Source organism: Anguilla anguilla, chromosome 10 (genome assembly GCF_013347855.1).
Source record: "Anguilla anguilla isolate fAngAng1 chromosome 10, fAngAng1.pri, whole genome shotgun sequence".
Taxonomy (NCBI): Eukaryota; Metazoa; Chordata; class Actinopteri; order Anguilliformes; family Anguillidae; genus Anguilla; species Anguilla anguilla.
In genome coordinates, this window is record NC_049210.1 from 12,943,299 (window position 1) to 12,958,158 (window position 14,860).

The following is a 14,860-nucleotide window of genomic DNA, read 5'->3' on the forward strand; positions in this document are numbered from 1 at the left end:
TGGAAAAAAAATTTAAACATTTGAGTGTTTGGTCATTATCAAGCGACCTGCGTCATCATCGGTCGTCGAAGAGTCGTTCACCCACATGTGCCATTCGAAAATGTATTTTTAACCTGTGTTTTGTAAACATAATGAATGACAGAATTATGTTACAACAAAGACGGTCATCCAGATATGTTAATTTGCGAAGGAAGATTTTTCTGGACTCCTGCTTATAAATAAACTAGCTAGTAGAAGCGAACTAGCCTGCTTACTACTCCCTTCGAATATAGCTAACTTCATAACTACAGTCGAAGATGGCACTATTTCTTATAAATAGGTTTGTATATTTGTCTTGTTTTGTGGAAAATTAATATGTAGCTACTTGTCTACGGCATGTTTTTAGTTGTTAACGTTGAATTTATGGCAATTCTGTACATGTATACCTGATGGGTTTATTGGCAGCAGCAGATACTTTATTAGCAATACAAAACTTAGTAAACCGATTCAATGGAGAGATTATTACCTTATTATTATTAGATGCAAATAACTAAATTTGATAACATGTTGCGCTGGATTGAAATTAAACAATTACACACACATTAGAAATTAGTTTCAGGTGTGTGTGCCTCAAAAGTTTAAGAGCTGTGGATTTGCTCATTATTCATAATGCTATTTATGTAAATGCTAAGTTGAATTTCTGTGTGAACTAAGGTTTCATGAAGGATGGAACAAGAAGAGAAATGTGTTTTTCTTCCAGCATCCAGTAGATGTATTGAATGTCTGGCATTTTTGAGGGAAGAATATTTTCTGCCTGTCATGAAGCCGGTTATATTTTCTCAGGTACCTTGGAGATGAGAGTGACAATGATGGACCTAGCAATGAATCACGATCCAAAGCCCTTCTGGCAAAGCTGCAGGAGAAGGCCCGTGCGAGACAGCAGCAGAAATCGGCCACTGAAGAGGAGAGTAAATCTCAGCTCTCTGGTGAAGAGGTTATTCCAAAAAAGAAAAGAAAACTCAAGGACCAAGACGATCTGGGACAAGGACAGAAGAGGAAGAAGAAAGAAAAACTTGAACACAAGGACTTGAGTGCAGAGACAGACACAGGGGAGAACTGCTTGTCAAGAAAGAAAAAGAAAAGGAAAGAAACTAAAACAGAAGAACTGGAAGCAGAAACCAGTTCCTCAGGTAAATCATTTAATATTTGAGTAATTCAATGTCTATAAATTGCTGCTGCAGTCAATATCTGCACATTTCCCTTTAGCCGTTAGTTTTCATAATTGTGATGGCACAATTTTTTCATGTTTCAGAAGAGGTGGAAAAAAGTGTGGGGACAGTGAAAAAGAACTCAGAGCAGCAGAGAGTCTTGGCATCAGATAAACCACAAGATTTAGACAGTGAGGAATCTGAGGATGAGGTGGAGAGGGGTGAAGATGAAAGCCTGGAAGAAACAAAGGAACCTGCTGACCAGGCAACAGTGAACTCAGAAAAGGATCTCGCTCAATCAGGGTTCACTATCCTGGGTGGATTTGAGAAAAAAACTGTACCAAAGGTACTTTGTCTTCCCTGCTGTCAGCACAATGACTATACACTACATGTTATGGGAATTGGCCGTTTTGATGATGAGAGGTTATGATGGTCTAAACATGCTTATTTTCACACCCTAGGTCCAGATGGTTTTACCCCAGTGGCTGGCTCAGCCAGATGTGGTCCAGAAGGATATAAAAAAGAACTTGGTCCCAGTTGTAGACATCCCTGGAATCTGCCCCAGACTCCTAAAGAAACTGGAGACCAACGGGATTAAGCACTTCTTCCCAGGTGAAAACAATGGCTAAATTTGTTTAGCTGTTCCTGCACGGCATCAGAATGACACCTTCTTGCTCTGAATGCACCACCACAATCCTAAGGCCATTAATGCACACAGAAGATATTTTTACTGTCAATCATTGTAGATGTAGTTGTGAAACACATTTGAATATGAAAGCATATCTTTCATGCTAATACCTGTGATAAATAATCAGGCTAAGTATGAAATGATCCTGTATTAGAAAAATAGACCTGTTAAAATTTCGGTCAAATTCTCAAACTGTGTAGCAACACCACCTATTGTTTAGATACATTAAATAACACCTCTATTTCTGACCTGCGCTCACAAACATAATACGGTCACTAGGATGATGTTTTCTGATTTCCCTATGTGCAGTGCAAGCAGAGGTCATTCCCGCCATTCTCGAGAGCGTGTGCCACGGTTTGCTAGTTGGCAGAGGGGGCTACAGGCCAAGAGACATCTGTGTGTCCGCGCCTACAGGGAGCGGCAAGACGTTGGCATTCGTCATCCCAGTCATTCAGGTGGGAATTAGTATCACAGAATATGACAGTACTCTGAGAACAGTGCCTGTGAATTAAACATTTGCCTGTGCTCGTGCTCGTCTGTAGGCCTTGTCACAGCGGGTGGTGCGTGAAGTCCGGGCCCTGGCGGTGCTGCCAACCAAAGAGCTGGCACAGCAGGTAACCAGGACCATGATGCACTCTGCTGTAGTCTTTTAACACCTCTCATTACATGGCTGAGTAGAGGCCTCAGTGTTAGAGGCCTCCACCGTTTTGTCCAATCTGGTCTAATCGCATTTTCTCTAAACTCCTCTAACCCTGTGGCAGGTGTGTAAAGTTTTCTCGTCCTACGCTGAAGGCTCCAGTTTGAAGGTGGTCATGGTGACCGGGCAGAAGTCCTTTGCGGCTGAGCAGGCCTCTCTTGTGGAGCATAGGTACTGTACGCTGAAATCACTGTAGCTGCTGGCTGCACTGTGGAGTGCTGGATGGGAAATGTGTTAAGGAATTTAAATGTTTTCTTGTCTTTAAAGTGCTAATTATGATGTATATTTTCCAAATTCATAAATAGGAAAATAATAACATTTCCATTTTAGGAAAAGTCATTTCTAAACATAGAGGGCTAGAGGTCACATCTCATGAGCAGCCTAGAAACCCAGTGTATGAAACTTGGCCCTCAAGGCCAGTAGTACTGCTAGTTTATATCCTTCCCTGTAATCGGGGACTGATTAAAATGGTCTAAAAATGACCAATGCCAAATCCTCCTGTAGTGGGCAGTGTAAGACCATTGCTGCTTTCAGGATGGAAAAAAACTCCTTTAAAATCTCAACTGAATAAAAATATATCAATACTTTTTTATATAAATATAATTTTTTCCTCAGACAAGTAAAGAAAAGTCAGCTGTCTGCCCTCCTTATTCAGACGGGTAAAGCATAGAGGGCTACAGATTAAGATGGGAACAGACTGTATATAAAGTGTTGTTGCTGAGAAACAAACTCCGGTGGCACATGATTATTAGGATGTGGGTGGAGGGTTGGCTGCCCTCCAGACTCTGCCACATCGTCTGCCATGTAATAGCCTATAACTATTGAAGTATGGATCGAACGGGGCCTTTAAAGGTTGTGGAACACTGTAGTGCAGGTGTTGTAGAGTGTGTAGTGCAAATATCCGATTGCTTTCGACTGCAGAATCAGTGTTATCTCTTCTCACTGCAGTGGAGGCCGAAACCGGAGCCTGGCAGACATCGTCGTGGCAACCCCTGGCCGGCTGGTGGACCACATTAATAAGACTGCGGATTTCAGTCTGCAGCATTTACGATTCCTTGTGAGTACATTTAAGTGATTCATCAGACGGGCTCACAGTCCAGTTGTATGTTCTTTAGAAAAGTGGAACAGTGGTGATGTATTCAAGCTTGTGCATTGCTAAGGTCTTGATTGGTTTGTTTCTGTGCCTGTAGATAATCGATGAGGCAGACCGGATGATTGACAGTATGCACCAGTCATGGCTGAGTCAGGTGGTGAAGGCTGTGTACAGATCTAGAAGTGGTTCTAATGAAGCCTCAATCTTCAGGAGGACAGAGCCTGGACCGATCACTGCTACAAGGTAAGCTGTCACCTGTTGGCAGTTCTTAAAACGTCTGTGACACAAGGATGGGTTCTTCCCCTTTACAATACGAGGACAGTATAAAAGGGCTTCTCACATGCCCATGAATACTATCATGTTGCTTTCTGTTTTTTTTTGCAGCCTGTCCCAGCCCCAGATGCCACTCCAGAAGCTGCTGTTTTCAGCCACGTTGACTCAGAACCCGGAGAAGCTGCAGCAGCTGGGTCTGCACCAGCCCCGCCTCTTCAGTTCTGTCCACAGCCGACTGCCGGCCACAGACTCCCCCTCCACTCCTGACACCTCCCAGCCCCAAGAGAGGTTCAACTTCCCCCAGGGCTTGACGGTGTGTGCCTGAAAAAAGCTCAGTCTTGGCTACAACTTAATAAATGAAACTCTGTGAAAACCCTAAAGTGACTAACCGATTTGAACCGATCGCTGGATTGCCACGCAGCACAAACCTTATGATTGGTTGAGACAAATAAGTGATTGATAGATCTTTGTGGAGATGCATGAAATCTCAGTTATCACTCATTGTTGGTATACCTCAATCAAGAGGGTTGATCTATTTATTTGGTAATGAGATGGGTTGGACACTTAAAGTCCACTTTTAGTTTTATCCTGAATTCATGTAACAATTTAATGAACTACCTTGAATGCATCAATGTGTTAGAGCGACTTTAGTGAGATACTTATAACCTTTGCCTTTCTAGGAGTATTATGTGCCCTGCACCCTAAGCAAGAAACCCCTCCTCATCCTCCACTTTCTTCTGCGGCTCAAGTTCAGCCCAGTCTTGTGCTTCACAAACTCCAGAGAGGCAGCACACAGGTGAACACACCAGCCCCCTTCCTCCAGCCGAGGGACGGACAGGCCAAGTCTTTAATTGTGCATTTGCTTTTCAGAGCATACACTTGTGCAGTGTTGATGGTTGGTTTATTGGTCCCCCCCCCACAGGTTGTTCTTGCTGGTGCAGCTGTTTGGGGGCGTGCAAGTGGCAGAGTTCTCTTCCCGGCTCAGCCCTAATGAGAGGAAGAAATCCCTAAAAGATTTTGAACAGGGCAAAATCCAGCTGTGAGTGTGCGATTGAACATTTGTTTTTAAAAAATGTATATTTTCTATTGTTGCTTCCTACAGGAAAGCGGTGTGTAGTTTTGTCAGTGGGACCTCTCATTTTAATGATGTTCATTCAGCGTAATTTTCTCTTATTTTTTTGATGCCGCACTGGTAAATGTCTTAAATTGTGTTTTTGTTTGTTAACAGGTTAATCAGCACTGACGCTGCAGCCCGTGGCATTGACATTAAGGGGGTGAAGTGTGTCGTGAACTATGATGCACCCCAGTTTATCAGGACATACGTTCATCGGTAAGTACACAAGAAAAGTATAAAATAAAATGCTTGCTTGTATTTAGCATTCGGTTGCTGTGTTAGCAGAGTCTTGTCATGCTCGACTCAGGCTGGTGCTCTCTGGTGCTTCTCTACAGGGTGGGGAGAACTGCAAGAGCAGGGAAAGCTGGACTGGCCTTCACATTCCTGCTGGGAATACAGGTAAGGTGCAATGCACCATAGATAGTAGTAAATCGTTACATTTTTCTGACTCATGTCTACATGTGCTTCAGATTTGTATGTTCTGGATTAAACATAACTGAGGCCATGCTGTGAGTCGCCTCAGTAGCAATAGGAACGCAGTAATGATGGGAAAGGCCACAGAGTTCAACGTGTTTGCTCTGGTTTTACTGCATGGTAAAGGAGGGTCACATCTCTGGTTTTATCAGGAAAAGAACTTCCTCCAGATGGTGAGGGATGCTGGCAGCCCTGGGGTACAGAAGCAGATTGTTAAGCCCGAAAACCTTAAGGGGATGGAGGGCCGCTATCAGCAGATCCTTCTGGAGCTGGAAAATGTAATCAAGGTAACTTCCACAGACTAATGTTGCGTCAACATTGTAACCCCTTTGAAGTTGAATCGATTTGTGCTATGCTCAAAAATGATTGTCAGTGTTAGGATTATTTTGTTGAGTGGAAATGTAATGCTGATTTTCTTTGTTTTTCTTTTTTTACCCCTCTAAACAGGAAGAGCGAGCCAAGAAACGCAGTTAATAAGTTATATCCTTATAAAAGAAGACATGATTTTGTTTGGGATACTGTTTCTCACCTTTATGATTACACTTGCATATTAAAATGGACCTTTTTGAATTGTATTTAATAAAGAAATATAAAACGAATATTTGTCTTACTGTGATTTTCATTTTTTGGTGCTGAATTGACCAATACACTTACACACAATGCATACATTTGGTAATGTAAAAAAGAAGTAAAAGTAAGAATTCTTTATTTGCATCAGGTAGCATAATGTCTCCAGATTCAGCAACAAATTTGTGACCCCTGCACAAAAGATGTTTTGAGATTTTTTGTCGAAATGAAGCTGTTTAATATAATTCTCAATTTTCTTGGGGGAACGTGAGCCATGTACTAAATCTAGTTTTGCATGTAGCTATTGCTTGTGCTTACACGCTCTGCCTTTTATTGTACTATTGTATGTTATTCGTGGATTAGGGGAGTGTGAAATTGCATGAGCTTTTATTCGTTTGTTCAGTTATAGAAATTAAAATCTAACATACAGTATGTATGATATTACTTGTTCGTAAAATCACATTTGACTCCGCTAATCTCAAGCTTTAATGTCAACGTTAGGCTGAGTATTTAAGTTTTTGATTGGGCCCTGCTTACCGGTGAACGTCATATGCCGACCAGTCAGAAGGTCTGTTGCTGAAAGACCAGTCAACAAGGAGTCAGCGCAGAGTCGCGTCCGAATCAGGTACCTATTGCAGTTATTTGAGCAAATTATTGTTTTTATATGTGTATGGATATTATAGGGGAAACATGGTTTCTCTTTATGCATTTGCTTCTGTCTGAAGTGCGGTTTTCTTGGAGCTACTGCTTGCTCCTCTTGACACCTCTCAAGTATTCAAATTGCTTTGCCGTTTAGCGGGCTGAGAAAACATCAATTGCAGCTAGCTGACGTTAACTAGCTTGTTAGCCAAGTTATTCAAACCAAGAAACAAGTTCATGTTTGTTATAAAAATGCTGACTAGTTAATCTTGCATACCCCATTTCAGGCTAGCTAGCGCTGCTTGTACCCGACTGCTTTGTTTACTAGTTGCAAGCTAGGTAACATCGCTACGATAATTGACGAAAGACAACATCATACGTGCTGATCGCATTGTTCAGTTCAGTTTTGAGCTAACTAGTAACATGTCAGTTAAGTTGGGGATGTATGGTTAGTGTTCACACTCAACGAACATTTTCTAATATAGAGTCATTTGGCGACATACTTAATTGGCTATTGCAACATATCGTTGAACGTTTTGTTACACTAGTTTGGAAATACTTGTATTTGGAAATATGTAGCGTGCGAGTAAGCCGTCTAGTAAACGTTACTGTTGACGTTGTGTATTGGTATAACGCTAGTATGCATTGTGTTCACAAGTTTTTCTTATTTTTTATTTTGTAGGTCTTGTTGCCTGGAATCGACGGTGACAGATGGTGCTGAAGTGAATCATGGTAACTATTCTTCGATCCTTTATGTTGTTGACAAACAAATGACATTTGTTTGCAAGATGCAACTTCTGTTAATGTTGGATATATAAACTAAAGACGAAGTTGTTTCACAAAATATTTTTATTTTAAGCTAGCTGTTTATTGTGTTCCTTACTCCCGTAGATCCGTATTGCAGCGCTGAATGCAGCCTCAGGTGCTGCAGACGAGCACGAGGATCCTTTGAAGAGTCATAAGAGCCAGACTAAGGAAGCTCAGGTGTGCCCCCCTCATTGTCTCACACCACACAGGACTTATATTAACCCACAGTCAGATACATACTGGAGGATACATTTAATATTTACTTTTTGATAAATGTTTTATGTTTGCCTACAAGGTAATGGCACTAGGAGCATTAGTATCCCTCATTTGTGCGTTGAAAGACTGTGTGCTTTTGTGTTACTTTGCTACTTGCCTTGCCTTTATTATCCCCTTAAATGCAATACAGTAGAAATGCTGTATACTTAACAGGGTCCACTTAGTAACAGCCTCAAGTATGTGGCAATTTTGTTTAGCTTTTTTCTGTAAATTAATGCACCTATTTTTATTTTATTTTTTATGTTCTTTGTTTTCTCTCTCCAGGAAGCTGAAGCATTTGCATTATACCACAAAGCACTGGATCTGCAGAAGCATGACAGGTTTGAGGAATCTGCCAAAGCCTACCACGAGCTCCTTGAAACCCCTCTTCTCAAGGAGGTACGACCTTCGCACGACTGGTTTTGTGATGTGTTGCAAGTGGATATTGATTTCCAGCTCTGAATGACATCTCTGCTCCTCTTTTTCTGTCCTCAGGCTGTGCCCTCGGATGATGAGAAGGTCGGCCTCAAACACCCAGGTTTGATGCTGAAATACTCCACCTACAAAAACCTGGCAAGCCTGGCCGTACTCCGAGACGACCTTGAAACGGCCATGGAATTTTACCTGGAGGTGCGGTAACACCATACTGGGACACAATAAGAGCTTTGTGCAGCACAGCTGCAAGCAGAGGCATAATAGACAGACTGTATAAACCTCAAAAATTTGTCTGCATGCCATTTTGTAGGTGTTCTGGAAAACTGGGGGGCTTTCTCCAACTAAATAAATTGTTTTTGTGTAGGTCAGGGGTGCCAAACCCTGTTCCTGGAGATTTACCTTATTTCACTGCAGTCCAAACAAAGCACACTTCATTCAACAGTTAGAGATCTTGTAGAGCTGCTAATTGGTGGGAATAGGTATGCAAAATTAGGGTTGAAATGAAAACCTACAAGATGGTAGATCTCCTGGAACAGGGTTGTGCATCCCTGGTGTAGGTGTAGTTGGGAAACTGTCGACCCAAGTATTTCCCTAATGCATCTGTGATTCTAATGCCAGGCTGTGTTGCTGGACTCCACCGATGTCAACATGTGGTACAAGATCGGTCAGGTGGCCATGCGGCTGGTGAGGGTCCCGCTGGCTCGGCATGCCTTCGAGGAGGGCCTGCGCTGCAACCCGGACCACTGGCCCTGCCTGGACAACCTCATCACCGTGCTCTACACGCTCAGCGACTACAGCTGTGAGTGCATGTGTGTGTGGATGTGTGTGTGTGTGTGTGTGTTTGCGCGCGTGTGTTTGTTTGCGTGTATGTGTGAGTGCGCACGTGTACAGACAACTAGTCCAAAAAAATTGAATTCACACAAAATATATAGACAAAAATACATTTCTATTTAAGTACCTTTATAGTGATGCACATTTCAAAAGTGTGGTTTACAATTGCTGATGACTAATGTCCCACTGAAATATTTGACTCTAAAATGGATGCATTTAAAATGAATGCCAATTATGAAACCTCTGTGGGTGAAAGTCACTGTGCCTGCCAGTTCTCTCTCTTGAGTGACAGGTAGAAGCAGTGAAACTGTCATCAGCCCCTGTGATCAATTATACATCACACAGCTTCCAGTCTGCGGGGTGGCTGGCTGGTAATCTGTGCTGTGCCCCTCCCAGTGGCTCTGAGGGGCACCAGCTGACTGAAAACACACACACACACACACACACACAGGAGCAACCCCTGATGATCTCTTCACCTGAAGCAGTGTCAGTCAGAGAAGTCAGTCAGTGAGCTGTGTCTGGCCTGTTACAAAAGCTGTCAAGCTCCTGTATACAGGAGTATAGTTATCGCAGTTTTATTTTATTTGGTGACCTGATATGGGGAAGTTAACCAGGAAAGCGTGCACTATGGAAGGAATAGGAAGACATAGAAGAGGGGATGTTGTTTTCTGTGGTGGGTTTGGAGGAATTTTAGGTTGTTATTGGGTGTACCTCAGTTCCTGAAGAGCTTTCGGTCCCATTCCTCACTCTGGCCCAGGCTGCCTGTATTTCATCTGCAAAGCCCTGGAGAAGGACCACTGCTACACCAAGGGCCTGGTGCTGAAGGAGCGCATCTTCCAGGAGCAGCCCTGCCTGAGGAAGGACTCCTTCCACATGTTCCTCAAATGGTGAGTCTTCCAAAACGATAGGCTCCGCCCACCGCCCCACAGAGCGGCTTCAGGCAAGGCGTCGAGCGGCCACGCCCACGCTCTGATCGTACGCGTGCTCCTCCCCCTTGCAGCAACATGTCGGTGCACTCGGTGGACGTGGACGAGGAGGACGCCCAGGCCATCGTGCAGGAGGGGCTGGAGCTGCGGCGGCGGCGGCAGGCTCTCTCTGCCCGGGAGCCCCAGCCGGACCTGGCCCTGGTGCGGCCCATCGCCTACTTCACGTACGTGACCCCGCCCTCCCGCCATTTTTTTTTGCATCTGTCATTGGTTGTGTTATTGGTTTTTGCGTGTGCTATAAGGTTTTGCACATGCTAAAACTCAGGCCCTTAGACGTTTTGTGGTGTATTAGTGTGAGTCTTCTCATAATACTTTACCACTTGCCTGGTAAATTAGGAATATTAAAGGTGATCTTACTTTGAGAGGTACACCAGATTGCACTTTAAAAAAGCAACAGGGAATAGCAGTGCAGACCTGTATGTGTTTGAAAGTGTATTTCAGTTTAAATGTTTGGAGAATGTGGGAGAGCAGTGCCTGTAGACTCCTCATTTGTGTCCTGCTCAGGTGGAAGTGCCTGGGGGAGAGCCTGCTGGCCATGTACAGGCACCAGACCACCTGCGAGCCCCCCCGCCCCGGCCTGGGCCGGAGGATCGACCTGTCGGAGTACCGGGACCCGGCCCGCTCCCACGCGCCCCCGCAGACCTTCACCCCGGTCAGCGTGATCCAGACCCTGCCCAGCAGCAGCCCCAGCTCCTCCCTCCCCCCGGCCAGTGAGCCGCCCCCCCTCCCCCAGCCCCCCGCCCTGGTCCAGATGCCGCTGAGCCAGAACACCGTGGAGGTCACCACGTCGGCCCCCGTCATGGGTGAGGCCCGATCGGCTTTCCTGGTTTCGAGAAACTTGATCCTCATCTCGATGAACCGGCCATCTGCCCTGAAAATACCGAATCCTTCTGTTTCTTGTTGTCATGGCTTCTTTAAGCCTCAAAAAGCCTCACCGTTCTGTTCTTTGCTCATGCAGAAACTACCCATATCTGGCTGTAATTGTCATTCGTGTGTTCAAGCTTATATACATGGGTGGGTGTTGAAATATGACTCTGTGTGCGTATGTGCATGTGCGTGGGTGTGTGTGTCTGTATGTGTGCGTGTCTGTGCGTGTCTGTGTGTGCGCGTGTGTGTGTATGTGCGCGTGTCCGTCTGTGCCCCGCAGCAGTGGACCCCTCTCTCAGCGACAAGGTGAAGAAAGCCACCAAGAGGAAGCGCACGATGGAGGAGAACGGGGAGACGGCGAAACGTCGCTCCGCCCGCGTCCGGAACACCAAGTGCAAGAAGGAGGAGAAGATCGACTTCCAGGAGCTGCTGCTCAAGTTCCTCCCGTCCAGGTACGCGTTCGGAAACTCGTAAACCCCACACGTCTAACGCGGCCCGTCCGTACGAGCACCTCACCACCTCCCTCTCCGCCTCCCAGGCTGAAGAAGTTTGATTTCGACGATGACGAGGAGAGCCTGAGCAACTACGAGGCGCAGTCGGAGGTGAAGCCGGACTCCCAGCTCCACTCGGGCGCCAACTGCTCTCCCGTCGACTCCATCACGTTCATGGAATCAGGTGGGCGTCACTAGGGCTGTGCCGAGTAACCGTGGTAACATGCCCCAATGACAGTAAAAACCTATTAACCGTCAGTTTCAGAAAAGGTCATTCATTTATGTATTTTGCACATTCCCTAGCAAGACACTAGGATAGCTCATATTCCCATTCCGCACACAATAACTTTTAAACATGTTGTCACTTAATGTGTGCAACACTTTGTGTTAAAATTTTCCAAATAAAAATCAAAGCAAGTGAAACAACAAAAGAAAATGCGTTTCATTCCCCACCCCTGGTTTGCTCGTGTACCGCGGTTACTTTAAGCACGGTCAACCGAGTATGCAAATTCTGTTACCAGCACAGCCCTGGGGTGCGATCTTGATAAGATCTATGCCAGCCGCTCTGGTATATTAGATTGAAACGCTTTAGTCAAACTGATAAGGGTACTTCCGGGCCTTTTTTCTGAAGTGTCATTGTCTGTTGGCCACCCAGAGCGGCAGGACGTGCACAGCTTCCTGCTGGACAACATGGTGAACAGTGGGATCCTGGAGCTGATGATGCGCTACCTGAAGGCTGTTGGGCGGAAGTTTCTGGAGGAGTGGCCCCCCGGGCTGACGGGCGTGGTGCTGGAGGTCTACTGCAGCTGGAGGAAGCACAGCAGCGGCCTGCCCAACCCGCTGCTCAGGGACTGCAGCGACCAGCACATCCGGGTGCGAGGCGGGCGTGGGCGGGCGGGGGCGGGCAGTGTGTGGGGGGAGGGAGGATAATGCCACGCCCTGCTGCCTCTCCTTTTACGGCTATGGGTCCTCTAGAGCTGCCCTCCCCACACTGGGGTCCCAAAAAAAGAAATGTTTCCCCCTTTAAACAATTATACATTTTTTAAATTGTGTTTAAAAAAAAAAATTAAAAAATTTACTTTCAGACTGAAATGAACAATGTCTGATTGTCATTATGAAATATTTACATTGTACTAAAAAGCAACATATTTAATGATATAATGTACAGTTCATGATGTAATGACACAATTTAGACATTATTTTATCTAGTGTGTTAAATAACCTCTGCAGTCCAGTCTGTATAATGTCTTAACATTCCAGAGAAAGTTTGGAAACCTCTGCTGTCGGGTGTAGATCTGCATTAACAGTGAACACTGACTGGGTTTCTCTTCCTTGGAGCTCATTGTTCCTTATTTCCGAGCAGATTTGGCAGTCTGTTCTGTTACTGGTTGTCACTCTTGTCCGTTCGGTTCCTGAAAGCTGATTGGTGTTTCCGGTGCAGGACATGATGGTGATGAGCCTCTCTTGCATGGAGCTGCAGCTGGAGCAGTGGTCGCTCACCAAAGGCAAGACTGGTAATACTCGGACACGTCATCAGCCCGCGCGCCGCCGTTAGGCCCCGGCTGCTCAGAGCGGCGTCCGTCAGCTTGGCGTGTCTGTGCCCTGCAGTGTCTCCGCGGAAGGGCCCCCTGGGACAGACCGGCGAGCCGGGCGACGCGGACTTCCCCGGCCTGCACTTCCAGGGCGACCTGCTGCAGCTGGCCTTCGCCTCCTCGCAGAGGGACCTGTTCCAGGGGGACTGGCTGGCCTTCCTGGTGCGGGTCTACTGGCTGAAGGCTCGCTTCCAGGCCCTGCAGGTAAAACCCCAGTCTGGATCTGCTCCAGTTTGGGTAAACCGCTTTCCTGTGTCTTACAGTGTTTGACAAGTGGAAGTGTATCCAGGTGATTTAGTGCACTTTGTGAAATAGTTGTGCAGCATGGTCACTTGATACTTATACTTGTACTTTTTGTGGTCTTCAGATGAAATGCAGTGGCTTATGTTTTGTTTCTGTCTAGCTTTCAAGAGATTTTGGACCAAAGTCTACAGGACAGATCATCACCTATCCATTTTTTGGCCCTTTTCATTGTATGTATTGTATGTGATTGGGGCAGTAACTGAATGTTGAGCTTTGTTTACGAAGCGGCCGTGGATGTCCCTGTTGATGCCTACCTGCAGGGGGACATGGAGCACGCTCTGGAGAGCTACGCCGTGTGCACCGGGATGCTCCAGAGTCAGGCGGGGCAGCAGGCCGGGGGCGAGGAGGGGGAGAAGTACACCGTCTACCTGCCCAACCTCCGAGTGGACGCGTCCATCTCTGTGGACGAGGTCAGCCGCCCCTCAGGGGGGCGCTCTCACTGCGGACAATGCCTGTTGAAATTGGATGACACTCTATCAGATCTGTACCTAATTTAGTCCAAACCCTTTCCATCCTTTGAAAATTAAATACAGTTACAGGTAGCTTCATTCCTTTAAGTGTTGGCTGAGGTCAGAAGTAGAGAAGTAGGTGGAATAACTGTGTTTGTGTATGTGTTTTCAGTATGTTTGCCTATGTGTGTTTAGTATGCTTCTGTATGAGTGCAGGGTACTTGTGTATATGTATTTAGCATGCTTGTCTGTGTGTATGTAGTACGTTTGTGCATGTTGGATGTATAAGCCCTCTGCTCTTCCCCTGGGACAGATTGATAAGAAGCTGAAGTCTCTGGAGCGCTGCCAGTCCCTGGAGGAGATCCAGCGCTTCTTTGAGTCCGGGGACTACGAGTCCGTGGTGCGGCTGCTCCGCCCCACCCTCAGCTGCGGAGGCTCCGGGCGCCTCAAGGCCCTGGACTTCGTCAGCTCCGTACCGGAGAGGCCGGCCCAGCTGCTGCTGCTGCAGGTACTGAGGGGGCGGGGCCAGGCCGGTGGGCGGGGCGTGGAGGGGATGGAGGTGGGGCTTTTCTCTAACGAAGGCTCCGTTTCCTCCACTCCTTCCAGAGCTCTCTGCTGAAGCAGCAGGATCTGCAGCAGTGCCTGGAGTGCTCGGAGGTGGCCCTGAACGAAGCGCTGCAGCAGCTGAACGGCGCCTCGCCCTCCTCCTCGCCCTCCGCCAAGGAAGAGTGGGTGGCCACCATCACCCAGATGCTGGGCGGCATCGAGCTCTGCCTGTCCCAGGACCTCCAGCTGCTCAACAGCGCCCCCCGGTCCGCCAGCCTGGCCCGGCTCACCAATAACCTCATCCAGGTCTTCACCCCCCTCCTCACGGCCTTACTGTCTCAGCTTCCACACTGATGCCGTTTAGAACAGGGGTGCTGTCCCGGTCTTGCCCCTAACTGTCTTTCTGTGTGTGTGTGTGCTTGTGTATGTGTTCTTCTTGTTTATGTGTGTGTGTGTTTGTGTGTGTGTGTGCACATGTGTGTATGTGCATTTGTGTGTGTGTGTGTGTGTGTGTGTGCATTTGTGCACATATGCCTGTGTTTGTTTGTGTGCACACGCGCTCTCCA

General features: G+C 46.5%; 2 protein-coding genes across 9 annotated transcripts in view; both read left to right on the forward strand.

Annotated features, from left to right (window-relative positions):
* Window positions 1-4: 4 nt before the first annotated feature.
* Window positions 5-6,125, forward strand: ddx51 (DEAD (Asp-Glu-Ala-Asp) box polypeptide 51). 2 transcript variants are annotated; one of them, XM_035435727.1, is made up of 16 exons: window positions 5-319; window positions 823-1,169; window positions 1,292-1,533; window positions 1,649-1,799; window positions 2,185-2,330; window positions 2,418-2,489; window positions 2,637-2,743; window positions 3,521-3,629; window positions 3,763-3,908; window positions 4,050-4,251; window positions 4,619-4,734; window positions 4,861-4,977; window positions 5,167-5,268; window positions 5,388-5,451; window positions 5,679-5,813; window positions 5,974-6,125. In XM_035435727.1, exons 1-16 carry the CDS (start codon window positions 297-299, stop codon window positions 5,998-6,000), a joined length of 2,106 nt encoding a protein of 701 aa, XP_035291618.1. In that variant the 5' UTR covers window positions 5-296; the 3' UTR covers window positions 6,001-6,125. The 2 variants fall into 2 exon arrangements, with proteins under 2 accessions (XP_035291618.1, XP_035291619.1); XM_035435728.1 differs by having other exon boundaries at window positions 1,295-1,533.
* Window positions 6,126-6,638: 513 nt separating this feature from the next.
* Window positions 6,639-14,860, forward strand: part of cabin1 (calcineurin binding protein 1) — a 70,132-nt gene continuing 61,910 nt past the window's right edge. For 6 of the 7 annotated variants that reach the window (XR_004767186.1, XR_004767185.1, XM_035436216.1 and 3 more), the window contains exons 1-17: window positions 6,639-6,718; window positions 7,415-7,464; window positions 7,624-7,716; window positions 8,080-8,193; window positions 8,290-8,424; window positions 8,848-9,028; window positions 9,818-9,947; window positions 10,061-10,210; window positions 10,551-10,849; window positions 11,194-11,365; window positions 11,452-11,588; window positions 12,060-12,277; window positions 12,846-12,918; window positions 13,013-13,200; window positions 13,560-13,709; window positions 14,062-14,256; window positions 14,355-14,600. Coding sequence is in view for 5 of the 7 variants with exons in the window: in XM_035436216.1 (XP_035292107.1) it covers window positions 7,462-7,464; window positions 7,624-7,716; window positions 8,080-8,193; window positions 8,290-8,424; window positions 8,848-9,028; window positions 9,818-9,947; window positions 10,061-10,210; window positions 10,551-10,849; window positions 11,194-11,365; window positions 11,452-11,588; window positions 12,060-12,277; window positions 12,846-12,918; window positions 13,013-13,200; window positions 13,560-13,709; window positions 14,062-14,256; window positions 14,355-14,600 (2,484 nt within the window). In the remaining 2 variants the exon portion in view is untranslated. The remainder of the gene's footprint in view (window positions 6,719-7,414; window positions 7,465-7,623; window positions 7,717-8,079; window positions 8,194-8,289; window positions 8,425-8,847; window positions 9,029-9,817; window positions 9,948-10,060; window positions 10,211-10,550; window positions 10,850-11,193; window positions 11,366-11,451; window positions 11,589-12,059; window positions 12,278-12,845; window positions 12,919-13,012; window positions 13,201-13,559; window positions 13,710-14,061; window positions 14,257-14,354; window positions 14,601-14,860) is intronic. The other variant, XM_035436218.1, reaches the window with a different exon arrangement.

What these genes read in the sequence shown, in the direction of transcription:
- ddx51 (XM_035435727.1), top strand. Translation starts at nt 297, where the DNA reads ATGGCACTATTTCTTATAAATAG. An exon ending in GATTAAGCACTTCTTCCCAG is followed by an intron (nt 1,800 to 2,184) that starts GTGAAAACAATG and finishes CCCTATGTGCAG; the next exon opens with TGCAAGCAGAGGTCATTCCC. An exon ending in TCCAGAGAGGCAGCACACAG is followed by an intron (nt 4,735 to 4,860) that starts GTGAACACACCA and finishes CCCCCCCCACAG; the next exon opens with GTTGTTCTTGCTGGTGCAGC.